Raw genomic sequence first — 16,150 nt, forward strand, 5'->3', positions numbered from 1 at the left:
CCCTGTACAGGACTTGGCCCTGTACAGGACTTGGCCCTGGATAGGACTTGGCCCTGGACAGGACTTGGCACTGGACAGGACTTGGCACTGGACAGGACTTGGCCCTGTACAGGACTTGGCCCTGGATAGGACCTGGCCCTGGATAGGACTTGGCCCTGGATAGGACTGCAATGCCAGAAAAGTTCAATGATCTCACCAGTGTTTTGAAGGTAAGAATACTGTTTATGCCCTTTCTGCTGACAACTCCACCACCTCCAGCCTCACTATTCACAATATTCTCTTCCTCCTTCTCCTCATACTCACATTATTGCAACCCCAACCCTCCCTACCTCGCATCTCCCTCACCTCCCACTGGGTCTCTGCATCTTTAATTTACCTTCAGGGAAGACTCCCAATTTCTGAGCTCCAGGAAACATTCACCAATCATACGGTGCGTGTCCCCACAGCCAATCACATCTTGCCGCTTCTCCAGCAGTTGCAATGCCTGTTCATACTCCTGAATAGCTGCCTCGAACTGACCTGTCAGATAGAGAGAGAGTGAAAAAGAGTGATTGAGGGAGAGAGAAAAAGAGGATCGAGGAAGAAAGAATGCAAAAAGGGATTGAGAGAAAGTGAGAGTGTGTGAAAGAGGGGATGGAAAGAGATAGTGAGAGAGAGAGCGTGATTGAGGAAGAGAGAGTGAGAGATGGGATAGAGAGAGAGAGATAAAGAGTTACAGAGTGATTGAGGGTATGGAGAGAGATGGTGAGACAAAGAGTGAGAGAGTGTGATTGAGGGAGGAGAGAGAGGATCAAGGGAGAGAGTGAAAGAGGTGATTGAGAGAGAGAGTGAGAGAGGGGTTTGGGAGAGAGTGAGTGAGGGGATCCGAATAGAGTGATGGAGAGAGAAGGACTGAGGGAGAAAGGGAGTGAGGGGATCGAGCGTGAAAGAGAAATTGAGAGATTGTACTTTTCAGTTTCCTACCATTTATTGTGCATTATTGTGAAGACATGAACTTCCCTCAACAAATCCATGCTGACTGTCATAGAGGCATAGAGTTATACAGCACAGAAACAGGCCCTTCGGCCCATCGTGTCTGTGCTGGCCATCAAGCACCTAACTATTCCAATCCCATTTTCCAGCACTTGACCTGTAGCCTTGAATACTATTTCAAGTGCTCATCTAAATACTTCTTAAATGTTGTGAGGGTTCCTGCCTCTACCACCTCTTCAGGCAGTGCATTCCAGATTCCAACCACTCTCTGGATGAAAAAAGTTTTCCTCAAATCCCCTCTAAACCTTCTGTCCCTTACCTTAAATCTATGCTCCCTGGTTATTGACACCTCCGCTAAGGGAAAAGGTTTCTTCCTATCTACCCTACCTATGCCCTTCATAATTTTGCATCCCTCAATCAGGTCTCCCCTCAGCCTTCTCTGCTCAAAGGAAAACAACCCTAGCCTTTTCAGTCTCTCTTCATAACTGAAATGCTCCAGCCCAGGCAACATCCTGGTAAATCTCCTCTGCACCTTCTCCAGTGCAATCACATCCTTCCTCTGGTGTGGTGACTAGAACTGTACACAGTACCCCAGCTGTGGCCTAACAAACGTTTCATACAGCTCCATCGTAACCTCCCTGCTCTTATATTCTATGCCTCGGCTAATAAAGGCAAGTATCCCGTATGCCTTTCTAACCACCTTATCTACCTGTGCTGCTGCCTTCAGTGATCTATGGACAAGTACACCAAGGTCCCTCTGACCCTCTGTACTTTCTAGGGTCCTACCATCCATTGTATATTCCCTTGCCTAGTTAGTCCTCCCAAAATGCTTCACCTCACACTTCTCAGGATTAAATTCCATTTGCCACTGCTCTGCTCATCTTACCAGCCCATCTATATCGTCCTGTAATCGAAGGCTTTCTTCCTCACTATTTACAACACCACCAATTTTCGTGTCATCTGCAAACTGACTGATCATACCTTCTATATTCAGATCTAACTCATTAATGTACACTACAAACAGCAAGGGTCCCAGCACCAATCCCTGTGGTACACCACTGGTCACAGGCTTCCACTCGCAAAAACAACCCTCGACCATTACCCTCTGCCACCTGCCACTAAGCCAATTTTGGATCCAATTTGCCAAATTTCCCTGGATCCCATGGGCTCTTCATAACCAATCTCCCATGTGTGACCTTTTCAAAAGCCTTACTGAAATCCATGTTGACTACATCAACTGCTTTACCCTCATCTACACACCTAGTCACCTCCTCGAAAAATTCACTCACGTTTGTTAGATATGATTTCCCCCTGACAAAGCCAGGCTGACTATCTCTGATTAATCCCTGCCTCTCCATGTGGAGATTAATCCTGTCTCTCAGAATTTTTCCCAATATTTTCCCAACCACTGATGTTAGACTCACCGGCCTGTAATTACCTGGTTTATCCCTACTACCCTTCTTGAATAATGGTACCACATTCGCTGTCCTCCAGTCCTCTGGTACCTCTCCCGTGGCCAGAGAGGATTTGAAAATTTGTGTCAAAGCCCCTGCTATCTCCTCCCTTGCTTCACATAACAGCCTGGGATACATCTCATCTGGGCCTGAGGATTTTTATCCACTTTTAAGCCCACTAAAACAGCTAATACCTCCTCCCTTTCAATGCTAATTTGTTCAAGTATATCACAATCCCCCTCCCTGATCTCAACACCTACTCGTCCTTCTCCATAGTGAACACAGATGAAAAGTAATCATTTAAAACCTCCAGCTCCATACACAGATTGCCACTTTGGTCCCTAATGGGCCCTACTCTTACCCTGGTTATCCTCTTGCCCTTGATATACATATCAAATGCCTTGGGATTTTCCTTCATCTTGCCCGCCAGTGTTTTTTCATGCCTCCTCTTCACTCTCTTAATTACTTTTTTAAGTACCCCCCTACATTTTCTATACTCCTCTTGGGCCTCCGCTGTTTTCAGCACTCTGAATCTGCCATAAGCCTCCTTTTTTTTCCTTATCCAATCCTCTATATCCCTTGACATCCAGGGTTCCCGGGACTTGTTGGTTCTACCCTTCACCTTAACGGGTACATGTTGGCTCTGAACCCTCACTATTTCCTCTTTGAATGACTCCCACTGGTCTGATGTAGACTTTCCTACAAGTAGCTGCTCCCAGTCCACTTTGGCCAGATCCTGTTTTATCATATTGAAATCGGCCTTCCCCCGATTCAGTATCTTTATTTCCAGTTCATCTTTATCCTTTTCCATAACTACCTTAAATCTTACAGAGTTATGGTCACTATCTCCGAAATGCTCCCCCACTGTCACTTCTACCACTTGTCCGGCTTCATTCCCTAGGATTAGGTCCAGTACTGGCCCTTCTCTTATAGGACTTTCTACGTGTTGGCTCAAAAAGCTTTCCTGTATGCATTTTAAGAATTCCTCCCCCTTTAAGCCTTTTGCACTAAGACTATCCCAGTTAATATTGAGGGAATTGAAATCCCCTACTATTATTACCCTATTATTTTCACACCTCTCTGAGATTTGCCTACATATCTGTTTCTCTCTCTCTCCCTGACTGTTTGGAGGCCTGTCGTACACTCCCAGCAAAGTGATTGCCTCCTTTTTGTTTTTACGTTCTCCCCATATGGCCTCATTTGAGGAACCTTCGAACCTCCTTACTGCAGTAATTGACAAACATCCACAACCCTCTGTGATAGAGAATTCCAAACATCCACAACCCTCTGTGATAGATAATTCCAAACATCCACAACCCTCTGTGATAGAGAATTCAAAACATCCACAACCCTCTGTGATAGAGAATTCCAAATATTCACAACCATCCGTGATAGAGAATTCCAAACGTCCCCTCTATCACAGAGGGTTGTGAATGTTTGGAATTCTCTATCAGAGGGTTGTGAATGTTTGGAATTCTCTATCACAGAGGGTTGTGGATGTTTGGAATTCTCTATCACAGAGGGTTGTGAATGTTTGGAATTCTCTATCACAGAGGGTTGTGGATGTTTGGAATTCTCTATCACAGAGGGTTGTGAATGTTTGGAATTCTCTATCACAGAGGGTTGTGGATGTTTGGAATTCTCTATCACAGAGGGTTGTGAATGTTTGGAATTCTCTATCACAGAGGGTTGTGGATGTTTGGAATTCTCTATCACAGAGGGTTGTGGATGTTTGGAATTCTCTATCACAGAGGGTTGTGGATGTTTGGAATTCTCTATCACAGAGGGTTGTGAATGTTTGGAATTCTCTATCACAGAGGGTTGTGAATGTTTGGAATTCTCTATCACAGAGGGTTGTGGATGTTTGGAATTCTCTATCACAGAGGGTTGTGGATGTTTGGAATTCTCTATCACAGAGGGTTGTGAATGATTGGAATTCTCTATCACAGAGGGTTGTGAATGTTTGGAATTCTCTATCACAGAGGGTTGTGAATGATTGGAATTCTCTATCACAGAGGGTAGTGGATGTTTGGAATTCTCCATCACAGAGGGTTGTGGATGTTTGGAATTCTCTATCACAGAGGGTAGTGGATGTTTGGAATTCTCTATCACAGAGGGTTGTGAATGTTTGGAATTCTCTATCACAGAGGGTTGTGAATGTTTGGAATTCTCTATCACAGAGGGTTGTGGATGTTTGGAATTCTCTATCACAGAGGGTTGTGAATGTTTTGAATTCTCTATCACAGAGGGTTGTGAATGTTTGGAATTCTCTATCACAGAGGGTTGTGAATGTTTGGAATTCTCTATCACAGAGGGTTGTGAATGTTCGGAATTCTCTATCACAGAGGGTTGTGAATGTTTGGAATTCTCTATCACAGAGGGTTGTGGATGTTTGGAATTCTCTATCACAGAGGGTTGTGGATGTTTGGAATTCTCCTTCACAGAGGGTTGTGAATGTTTGGAATTCTCTATCACAGAGGGTTGTGGATGTTTGGAATTCTCTATCACAGAGGGTTGTGAATGTTTGGAATTCTCTATAACAGAGGGTTGTGGATGTTTGGAATTCTCTATCACAGAGGGTTGTGAATATTTGGAATTCTCTATCACAGAGGGGTGGGAGTGTGTGGAATTCTCTATCACAGAGGGTAGTGGATGTTTGGAATTCTCTATCACAGAGGGTTGTGGATGTTTGGAATTCTCTATCACAGAGGGTTGTGAATGTTTGGAATTCTCTATCACAGAGGGTTGTGAATGTTTGGAATTCTCTATCACAGAGGGTTGTGAATATTTGGAATTCTCCATCACAGAGGGTTGTGAATGTTTGGAATTCTCTATCACAGAGGGGTGGGAATGTTTGGAATTCTCTATCACAGAGGGTTGTGAATGTTTGGAATTCTCTATCACAGAGGGTTGTGAATGTTTGGAATTCTCTATCACAGAGGGTTGTGAATGTTTGGAATTCTCTATCACAGAGGGTTGTGAATATTTGGAATTCTCTATCACAGAGGGTTGTGAATGTTTGGAATTCTCTATCACAGAGGGGTGGGAGTGTGTGGAATTCTCTATCACAGAGGGTTGTGGATGTTTGGAATTCTCTATCACAGAGGGTTGTGAATGTTTGGAATTCTCTATCACAGAGGGTTGTGAATGTTTGGAATTCTCTATCACAGAGGGTTGTGAATATTTGGAATTCTCTATCACAGAGGGTTGTGAATGTTTGGAATTCTCTATCACAGAGGGGTGGGAGTGTGTGGAATTCTCTATCACAGAGGGTAGTGGATGTTTGGAATTCTCTATCACAGAGGGTTGTGGATGTTTGGAATTCTCTATCACAGAGGGTAGTGGATGTTTGGAATTCTCTATCACAGAGGGTTGTGGATGTTTGGAATTCTCTATCACAGAGGGTTGTGAATGTTTGGAATTCTCTATCACAGAGGGTTGTGGATGTTTGGAATTCTCCTTCACAGAGGGTTGTGAATGTTTGGAATTCTCTACCACAGAGGGTTGTGAATGTTTGGAATTCTCTATCACAGAGGGTTGTGAATGTTTGGAATTCTCCTTCACAGAGGGTTGTGGATGTTTGGAATTCTCTATCACAGAGGGTTGTGAATGATTGGAATTCTCTATCACAGAGGGTTGTGAATGTTTGGAATTCTCTATCACAGACGGTTGTGAATGTTTGGAATTCTCTATCACAGAGGGTTGCGAATGTTTGGAATTCTCCTTCACAGAGGGTTGTGGATGTTTGGAATTCTCTATCACAGAGGGTTGTGAATGATTGGAATTCTCTATCACAGAGGGTTGTGAATGTTTGGAATTCTCTATCACAGACGGTTGTGAATGTTTGGAATTCTCTATCACAGAGGGTTGTGGATGTTTGGAATTCTCTATCACAGAGGGTTGTGAATGATTGGAATTCTCTATCACAGAGGGTTGTGGATGTTTGGAATTCTCTATCACAGAGGGTTGTGATTGTTTGGAATTCTCTATCACAGAGGGTTGTGAATGTTTGGAATTCTCTGTCACAGAGGGGTGGGAATGTTTGGAATTCTCTATCACAGAGGGTTGTGAATGTTTGGAATTCTCTATCACAGAGGGTTGTGGATGTTTGGAATTCTCTATCACAGAGGGTTGTGAATGTTTGGAATTCTCTGTCACAGAGGGGTGGGAATGTTTGGAATTCTCTATCACAGAGGGTTGTGAATGTTTGGAATTCTCTATCACAGAGGGTTGTGAATGTTTGGAATTCTCTATCACAGAGGGTTGTGAATGTTTGGAATTCTCTATCACAGAGGGTTGTGAATGTTTGGAATTCTCTGTCACAGAGGGTTGTGAATGTTTGGAATTCTCTATCACAGAGGGTTGTGGATGTTTGGAATTCTCTGTCACAGAGGGTTGTGGATGTTTGGAATTCTCTATCACAGAGGGTTGTGAATGTTTGGAATTCTCTATCACAGAGGGTTGTGGATGTTTGGAATTCTCTATCACAGAGGGCTGTGGATGTTTGGAATTCTCGATCACAGAGGGTTGTGGATGTTTGGAATTCTCTGTCACAGAGGGTTGTGAATGATTGGAATTCTCTATCACAGAGGGTTGTGAATGTTTGGAATTCTCTATCACAGAGGGTTGTGAATGTTTGGAATTCTCTATCACAGAGGGTTGTGAATGTTTGGAATTCTCTATCACAGAGGGTTGTGAATGTTTGGAATTCTCTATCACGGAGGGTTGTGAATGTTTGGAATTCTGTATCACAGAGGGTTGTGAATGTTTGGAATTCTCTACCACAGAGGGGTTGTGAATGTTTGGAATTCTCTATCACAGAGGGTTGTGAATGTTTGGAATTCTCTATCACAGAGGGTTGTGAATGTTTGGAATTCTCTATCACAGAGGGTTGTGAATGTTTGGAATTCTCTATCACAGAGGGTTGTGAATGTTTGGAATTCTCTATCACAGAGGGTTGTGAATATTTGGAATTCTCTATCACAGAGGGTTGTGAATGTTTGGAATTCTCTATCACAGAGGGGAGGGAGTGTGTGGAATTCTCTATCACAGAGGGTGGTGGATGTTTGGAATTCTCTATCACAGAGGGTTGTGGATGTTTGGAATTCTCTATCACAGAGGGTAGTGGATGTTTGGAATTCTCTATCACAGAGGGTTGTGGATGTTTGGAATTCTCTATCACAGAGGGTTGTGAATGTTTGGAATTCTCTATCACAGAGGGTTGTGAATGTTTGGAATTCTCTATCACAGAGGGTTGTGGATGTTTGGAATTCTCCTTCACAGAGGGTTGTGAATGTTTGGAATTCTCTATCACAGAGGGTTGTGAATGTTTGGAATTCTCTATCACAGAGGGTTGTGAATGTTTGGAATTCTCCTTCACAGAGGGTTGTGGATGTTTGGAATTCTCTATCACAGAGGGTTGTGAATGATTGGAATTCTCTATCACAGAGGGTTGTGAATGTTTGGAATTCTCTATCACAGACGGTTGTGAATGTTTGGAATTCTCTATCACAGAGGGTTGTGAATGTTTGGAATTCTCCTTCACAGAGGGTTGTGGATGTTTGGAATTCTCTATCACAGAGGGTTGTGAATGATTGGAATTCTCTATCACAGAGGGTTGTGAATGTTTGGAATTCTCTATCACAGACGGTTGTGAATGTTTGGAATTCTCTATCACAGAGGGTTGTGGATGTTTGGAATTCTCTATCACAGAGGGTTGTGAATGATTGGAATTCTCTATCACAGAGGGTTGTGGATGTTTGGAATTCTCTATCACAGAGGGTTGTGATTGTTTGGAATTCTCTATCACAGAGGGTTGTGAATGTTTGGAATTCTCTGTCACAGAGGGGTGGGAATGTTTGGAATTCTCTATCACAGAGGGTTGTGAATGTTTGGAATTCTCTATCACAGAGGGTTGTGGATGTTTGGAATTCTCTATCACAGAGGGTTGTGAATGTTTGGAATTCTCTGTCACAGAGGGGTGGGAATGTTTGGAATTCTCTATCACAGAGGGTTGTGAATGTTTGGAATTCTCTATCACAGAGGGTTGTGGATGTTTGGAATTCTCTATCACAGAGGGCTGTGGATGTTTGGAATTCTCGATCACAGAGGGTTGTGGATGTTTGGAATTCTCTGTCACAGAGGGTTGTGAATGATTGGAATTCTCTATCACAGAGGGTTGTGAATGTTTGGAATTCTCTATCACAGAGGGTTGTGAATGTTTGGAATTCTCTATCACAGAGGGTTGTGAATGTTTGGAATTCTCTATCACGGAGGGTTGTGAATGTTTGGAATTCTCTATCACGGAGGGTTGTGAATGTTTGGAATTCTCTACCACAGAGGGGTTGTGAATGTTTGGAATTCTCTATCACAGAGGGTTGTGAATGTTTGGAATTCTCTATCACAGAGGGTTGTGAATGTTTGGAATTCTCTATCACAGAGGGGTGGGAATGTTTGGAATTCTCTATCACAGAGAGGGTTGTGGATGTTTGGAATTCTCTATCACAGAGGGTTGTGAATGTTTGGAATTCTCTACCACAGAGGGGTTGTGAATGTTTGGAATTCTCTATCACAGAGGGTTGTGAATGTTTGGAATTCTCTATCACAGAGGGTTGTGAATGTTTGGAATTCTCTATCACAGAGGGTTGTGGATGTTTGGAATTCTCTATCACAGAGGGTAGTGGATGTTTGGAATTCTCTATCACAGAGGGTTGTGGATGTTTGGAATTCTCTATCACAGAGGGTAGTGGATGTTTGGAATTCTCTATCACAGAGGGTTGTGGATGTTTGGAATTCTCTATCACAGAGGGTTGTGAATGTTTGGAATTCTCTATCACAGAGGGTTGTGAATGTTTGGAATTCTCTATCACAGAGGGTTGTGGATGTTTGGAATTCTCCTTCACAGAGGGTTGTGAATGTTTGGAATTCTCTATCACAGAGGGTTGTGAATGTTTGGAATTCTCTATCACAGAGGGTTGTGAATGTTTGGAATTCTCCTTCACAGACGGTTGTGGATGTTTGGAATTCTCTATCACAGAGGGTTGTGAATGATTGGAATTCTCTATCACAGAGGGTTGTGAATGTTTGGAATTCTCTATCACAGACGGTTGTGAATGTTTGGAATTCTCTATCACAGAGGGTTGTGAATGTTTGGAATTCTCCTTCACAGAGGGTTGTGGATGTTTGGAATTCTCTATCACAGAGGGTTGTGAATGATTGGAATTCTCTATCACAGAGGGTTGTGAATGTTTGGAATTCTCTATCACAGACGGTTGTGAATGTTTGGAATTCTCTATCACAGAGGGTTGTGGATGTTTGGAATTCTCTATCACAGAGGGTTGTGAATGATTGGAATTCTCTATCACAGAGGGTTGTGGATGTTTGGTATTCTCTATCACAGAGGGTTGTGATTGTTTGGAATTCTCTATCACAGAGGGTTGTGAATGTTTGGAATTCTCTGTCACAGAGGGGTGGGAATGTTTGGAATTCTCTATCACAGAGGGTTGTGAATGTTTGGAATTCTCTATCACAGAGGGTTGTGGATGTTTGGAATTCTCTATCACAGAGGGTTGTGAATGTTTGGAATTCTCTGTCACAGAGGGGTGGGAATGTTTGGAATTCTCTATCACAGAGGGTTGTGAATGTTTGGAATTCTCTATCACAGAGGGTTGTGAATGTTTGGAATTCTCTATCACAGAGGGTTGTGAATGTTTGGAATTCTCTGTCACAGAGGGTTGTGAATGTTTGGAATTCTCTATCACAGAGGGTTGTGGATGTTTGGAATTCTCTGTCACAGAGGGTTGTGGATGTTTGGAATTCTCTATCACAGAGGGTTGTGAATGTTTGGAATTCTCTATCACAGAGGGTTGTGGATGTTTGGAATTCTCTATCACAGAGGGCTGTGGATGTTTGGAATTCTCGATCACAGAGGGTTGTGGATGTTTGGAATTCTCTGTCACAGAGGGTTGTGAATGATTGGAATTCTCTATCACAGAGGGTTGTGAATGTTTGGAATTCTCTATCACAGAGGGTTGTGAATGTTTGGAATTCTCTATCACAGAGGGTTGTGAATGTTTGGAATTCTCTATCACAGAGGGTTGTGAATGTTTGGAATTCTCTATCACGGAGGGTTGTGAATGTTTGGAATTCTCTATCACAGAGGGTTGTGAATGTTTGGAATTCTCTACCACAGAGGGGTTGTGAATGTTTGGAATTCTCTATCACAGAGGGTTGTGAATGTTTGGAATTCTCTATCACAGAGGGTTGTGAATGTTTGGAATTCTCTATCACAGAGGGGTGGGAATGTTTGGAATTCTCTATCACAGAGAGGGTTGTGGATGTTTGGAATTCTCTATCACAGAGGGTTGTGAATGTTTGGAATTCTCTACCACAGAGGGGTTGTGAATGTTTGGAATTCTCTATCACAGAGGGTTGTGAATGTTTGGAATTCTCTATCACAGAGGGTTGTGAATGTTTGGAATTCTCTATCACAGAGGGTTGTGAATGTTTGGAATTCTCTATCACAGAGGGTTGTGGATGTTTGGAATTCTCTATCACAGAGATTGTGAATGTTTTGAATTCTCTATCACAGACGGTTGTGAATGTTTGGAATTCTCTATCACAGAGGGTTGTGGATGTTTGGAATTCTCTATCACGGAGGGTTGTGAATGTTTGGAATTCTCTATCACAGATGGTTGTGAATGTTTGGAATTCTCTATCACAGAGGGTTGTGGATGTTTGGAATTCTCTGTCACAGAGGGTTGTGAATGATTGGAATTCTCTATCACAGAGGGTTGTGGATGTTTGGAATTCTCTGTCACAGAGGGTTGTGAATGTTTGGAATTCTCTATCACAGATGGTCGTGAATGGTTGGAATTCTCTACCACAGAGGGTTGAGAATGTTTGGAATTCTCTATCACAGAGGGTTGTGGATGTTTGGAATTCTCTATCACAGAGGATTGTGAATGTTTGGAATTCTCTATCACAGAGGGTTGTGAATGTTTGGAATTCTCTATCACAGAGGATTGTGAATGTTTGGAATTCTCAATCACAGAGGGTTGTGGATGTTTGGAATTCTCTATCACAGAGGGTTGTGAATGTTTTGAATTCTCCATCACAGAGGATTGTGAATGTTTGGAATTCTCTATCACAGAGGGGTGGGAATGTTTGGAATTCTCTATCACAGAGGTTTGTGGATGTTTGGAATACTCTATCACAGAGGGTTGTGAATGTTTGGAATTCTCTATCACAGAGGGTTGTGGATGTTTGGAATTCTCTATCACAGAGGGATGTGGATGTTTGGAATTCTCTATCACAGAGGGTTGTGAATGTTTGGAATTCTCCATCACAGAGGGTTGTGAATGTTTGGAATTCTCTATCACAGAGGGTTGTGAATGTTTGGAATTCTCTGTCACAGAGGGTTGTGAATGTTTGGAATTCTCTATCACAGAGGGTTGTGAATGTTTGGAATTCTCTATCACAGAGGGTTGTGAATGTTTGGAATTCTCCATCACAGAGGGTTGTGGATGTTTGGAATTCTCTGTCACAGAGGGTTGTGAATGTTTGGAATTCTCGATCACAGAGGGTTGTGGATGTTTGGAATTCTCTATCACAGAGGGTTGTGAATGTTTGGAATTCTCTGTCACAGAGGGTTGTGAATGTTTGGAATTCTTTGTCACAGAGGGTTGTGGATGTTTGGAATTCTCTATCACAGAGGGTTGTGAATGTTTGGAATTCTCTATCACAGAGGGTTGTGAATGTTTGGAATTCTCTATCACAGAGGGTTGTGAATGTTTGGAATTCTCTATCACAGAGGGTTGTGGATGTTTGGAATTCTCTATCACAGAGGGTTGTGAATGTTTGGAATTCTCTATCACAGAGGGTTGTGGATGTTTGGAATTCTCTATCACAGAGGGTTGTGGATGTTTGGAATTCTCTATCACAGAGGGTTGTGGATGTTTGGAATTCTCTATCACAGAGGGTTGTGAATGTTTGGAATTCTCTATCACAGAGGGTTGTGAATGTTTGGAATTCTCTATCACAGAGGGTTGTGGATGTTTGGAATTCTCTATCACAGAGGGTTGTGAATGTTTGGAATTCTCTATCACAGAGGGTTGTGGATGTTAGGAATTCTCTATCACAGATGGTCGTGAATGGTTGGAATTCTCTACCACAGAGGGATGACAATGTTTGGAATTCTCTATCACAGAGGGTTGTGGATGTTTGGAATTCCCTATCACAGAGGGTTGAGAATGTTTGGAATTCTCTATCACAGAGGGTTGTGGATGTTTGGAATTCTCTATCACAGAGGGTTGTGGATGTTTGGAATTCTCTATCACAGAGGGTTGTGAATGTTTGGAATTCTCTATCACAGAGGGTTGTGGATGTTTGGAATTATCTATCACAGAGGGTTGTGAGTGTTTGGAATTCTCTATCACAGAGGGTTGTGGATGTTTGGAATTCTCTATCACAGAGGGTTGTGGATGTTTGGAATTCTCTATCACAGAGGGTTGTGGATGTTTGGAATTCTCTATCACAGAGGGTTGTGAATGTTTGGAATTCTCTATCACAGAGGGTTCTGAATGATTGGAATCCTCTATCACAGAGGGTTGTGAATGTTTGGAATTCTCTATCACAGAGGGTTGTGAATGATTGGAATTCTCTATCACAGAGGGTTGTGAATGTTTGGAATTCTCTATCACAGAGGGTTGTGGATGTTTGGAATTCTCTATCACAGAGGGTTGTGGATGTTTGGAATTCTCTATCACAGAGGGTTGTGGATGTTTGGAATTCTCTATCACAGAGGGTTGTGGATGTTTGGAATTCTCTGTCACAGAGGGTTGTGGATGTTTGGAATTCTCTATCACAGAGGGGTTGTGAATGTTTGGAATTCTCTATCACAGAGGGTTGTGGATGTTTGGAATTCTCTATCACAGAGGGTTGTGAATATTTGGAATTCTCTATCACAGAGGGTTGTGAATGTTTGGAATTCTCTATCACAGAGGGTTGTGGATGTTTGGAATTCTCTATCACAGAGGGTTGTGGATGTTAGGAATTCTCTATCACAGAGGGTTGTGAATGTTTGGAATTCTCTATCACAGAGGGTTGTGAATGATTGGAATTCTCTATCACAGAGGGTTGTGAATGTTTGGAATTCCCTATCACAGAGGGTTGAGAATGTTTGGAATTCTCTATCACAGAGGGTTGTGAATGATTGGAATTCTCTATCACAGAGGGTTGTGAATGTTTGGAATTCTCTATCACAGAGGGTTGTGAATGATTGGAATTCTCTATCACAGAGGGTTGTGAATGATTGGAATTCTCTATCACAGAGGGTTGTGAATGTTTGGAATTCTCTATCACAGAGGGTTGTGAATGTTTGGAATTCTCTATCACAGAGGGTTGTGGATGTTTGGAATTCTCTATCACAGAGGGTTGTGGATGTTTGGAATTCTCTATCACAGAGGGTTGTGGATGTTTGGAATTCTCTATCACAGAGGGTTGTGAATGTTTGGAATTCTCTATCACAGAGGGTTGTGAATGTTTGGAATTCTCTATCACAGAGGGTTCTGAATGATTGGAATCCTCTATCACAGAGGGTTGTGAATGTTTGGAATTCTCTATCACAGAGGGTTGTGAATGATTGGAATTCTCTATCACAGAGGGTTGTGAATGTTTGGAATTCTCTATCACAGAGGGTTGTGGATGTTTGGAATTCTCTATCACAGAGGGTTGTGGATGTTTGGAATTCTCTATCACAGAGGGTTGTGGATGTTTGGAATTCTCTATCACAGAGGGTTGTGGATGTTTGGAATTCTCTGTCACAGAGGGTTGTGGATGTTTGGAATTCTCTATCACAGAGGGGTTGTGAATGTTTGGAATTCTCTATCACAGAGGGTTGTGGATGTTTGGAATTCTCTATCACAGAGGGTTGTGAATGTTTGGAATTCTCTATCACAGAGGGTTGTGAATGATTGGAATTCTCTATCACAGAGGGTTGTGAATGTTTGGAATTCCCTATCACAGAGGGTTGAGAATGTTTGGAATTCTCTATCACAGAGGGTTGTGAATGATTGGAATTCTCTATCACAGAGGGTTGTGAATGTTTGGAATTCTCTATCACAGAGGGTTGTGAATGATTGGAATTCTCTATCACAGAGGGTTGTGAATGATTGGAATTCTCTATCACAGAGGGTTGTGAATGTTTGGAATTCTCTATCACAGAGGGTTGTGAATGTTTGGAATTCTCTATCACAGAGGGTTGTGGATGTTTGGAATTCTCTATCACAGAGGGTTGTGGATGTTTGGAATTCTCTATCACAGAGGGTTGTGGATGTTTGGAATTCTCTATCACAGAGGGTTGTGAATGTTTGGAATTCTCTATCACAGAGGGTTGTGAATGTTTGGAATTCTCTATCACAGAGGGTTGTGGATGTTTGGAATTCTCTATCACAGAGGGTTGTGGATGTTTGGAATTCTCTATCACAGAGGGTTGTGAATGTTTGGAATTCTCTATCACAGAGGGTTGTGGATGATTGGAATTCTCTATCACAGAGGGTTGTGGAGGTTTGGAATTCTCTATCACAGAGGGTTGTGGATGTTTGGAATTCTCTATCACAGAGGGTTGTGAATGTTTGGAATTCTCTATCACAGAGGGTTGTGGATGTTTGGAATTCTCTATCACAGAGGGTTGTGGATGTTTGGAATTCTCTATCACAGAGGGTTGTGAATGTTTGGAATTCTCTATCACAGAGGGTTGTGGATGTTTGGAATTCTCTATCACAGAGGGTTGTGGATGTTTGGAATTCTCTATCACAGAGGGTTGTGAATGTTTGGAATTCTCTATCACAGAGGGTTGTGAATGTTTGGAATTCTCTATCACAGAGGGTTGTGAATGATTGGAATTCTCTATCACAGAGGGTTGTGGAGGTTTGGAATTCTCTATCACAGAGGGTTGTGGATGTTTGGAATTCTCTATCACAGAGGGTTGTGAATGTTTGGAATTCTCTATCACAGAGGGTTGTGGATGTTTGGAACTCTCTATCACAGAGGGTTGTGAATGTTTGGAATTCTCTATCACAGAGGGTTGTGGATGTTTGGAATTCTTTATCACAGAGGGTTGTGGATGTTTGGAATTCTCTATCACAGAGGGTTGTGAATGTTTGGAATTCTCTATCACAGAGGGTTGTGAATGATTGGAATTCTCTATCACAGAGGGGTGGGAATGTTTGGAATTCTCTATCACAGAGGGTTGTGAATGATTGGAATTCTCTGTCACAGAGGGTTGTGAGTGTTTGGAATTCTCTATCACAGAGGGTTGTGAATGTTTGGAATTCTCTATCACAGAGGGTTGTGGATGTTTGGAATTCTCTATCACAGAGGGTTGTGAATGTTTGGAATTCTCTATCACAGAGGGTTGTGAATGTTTGGAATTCTCTATCACAGAGGGTTGTGGATGTTTGGAATTCTCTATCACAGAGGGTTGTGGATGTTTGGAATTCTCTATCACAGAGGGTTGTGAATGTTTGGAATTCTCTATCACAGAGGGTTGTGGATGATTGGAATTCTCTATCACAGAGGGTTGTGAATGTTTGGAATTCTCTATCACAGAGGGTTGTGAATGATTGGAATTCTCTATCACAGAGGGTTGTGAATGTTTGGAATTCTCTATCACAGAGGGTTGTGGATGTTTGGAATTCTCTATCACAGAGGGTTGTGAATGTTTG

At 42.3% G+C, this 16,150-nt stretch overlaps 1 protein-coding gene across 4 annotated transcripts in view; it reads right to left on the reverse strand.

The window, feature by feature from the left end:
- The window catches only part of LOC137351620 (tonsoku-like protein), a 321,657-nt gene that overhangs the window by 152,286 nt on the left and 153,221 nt on the right, over positions 1 to 16,150 (reverse strand). For all 4 annotated transcript variants that reach the window (XM_068016251.1, XM_068016241.1, XM_068016243.1 and 1 more), the window contains exon 3: positions 377 to 519. In XM_068016251.1, coding sequence (XP_067872352.1) covers positions 377 to 519 — 143 coding nt within the window. The remainder of the gene's footprint in view (positions 1 to 376; positions 520 to 16,150) is intronic.

Source organism: Heterodontus francisci, chromosome 2 (assembly GCF_036365525.1).
Source record: "Heterodontus francisci isolate sHetFra1 chromosome 2, sHetFra1.hap1, whole genome shotgun sequence".
Classification (NCBI taxonomy): domain Eukaryota; kingdom Metazoa; phylum Chordata; class Chondrichthyes; order Heterodontiformes; family Heterodontidae; genus Heterodontus; species Heterodontus francisci.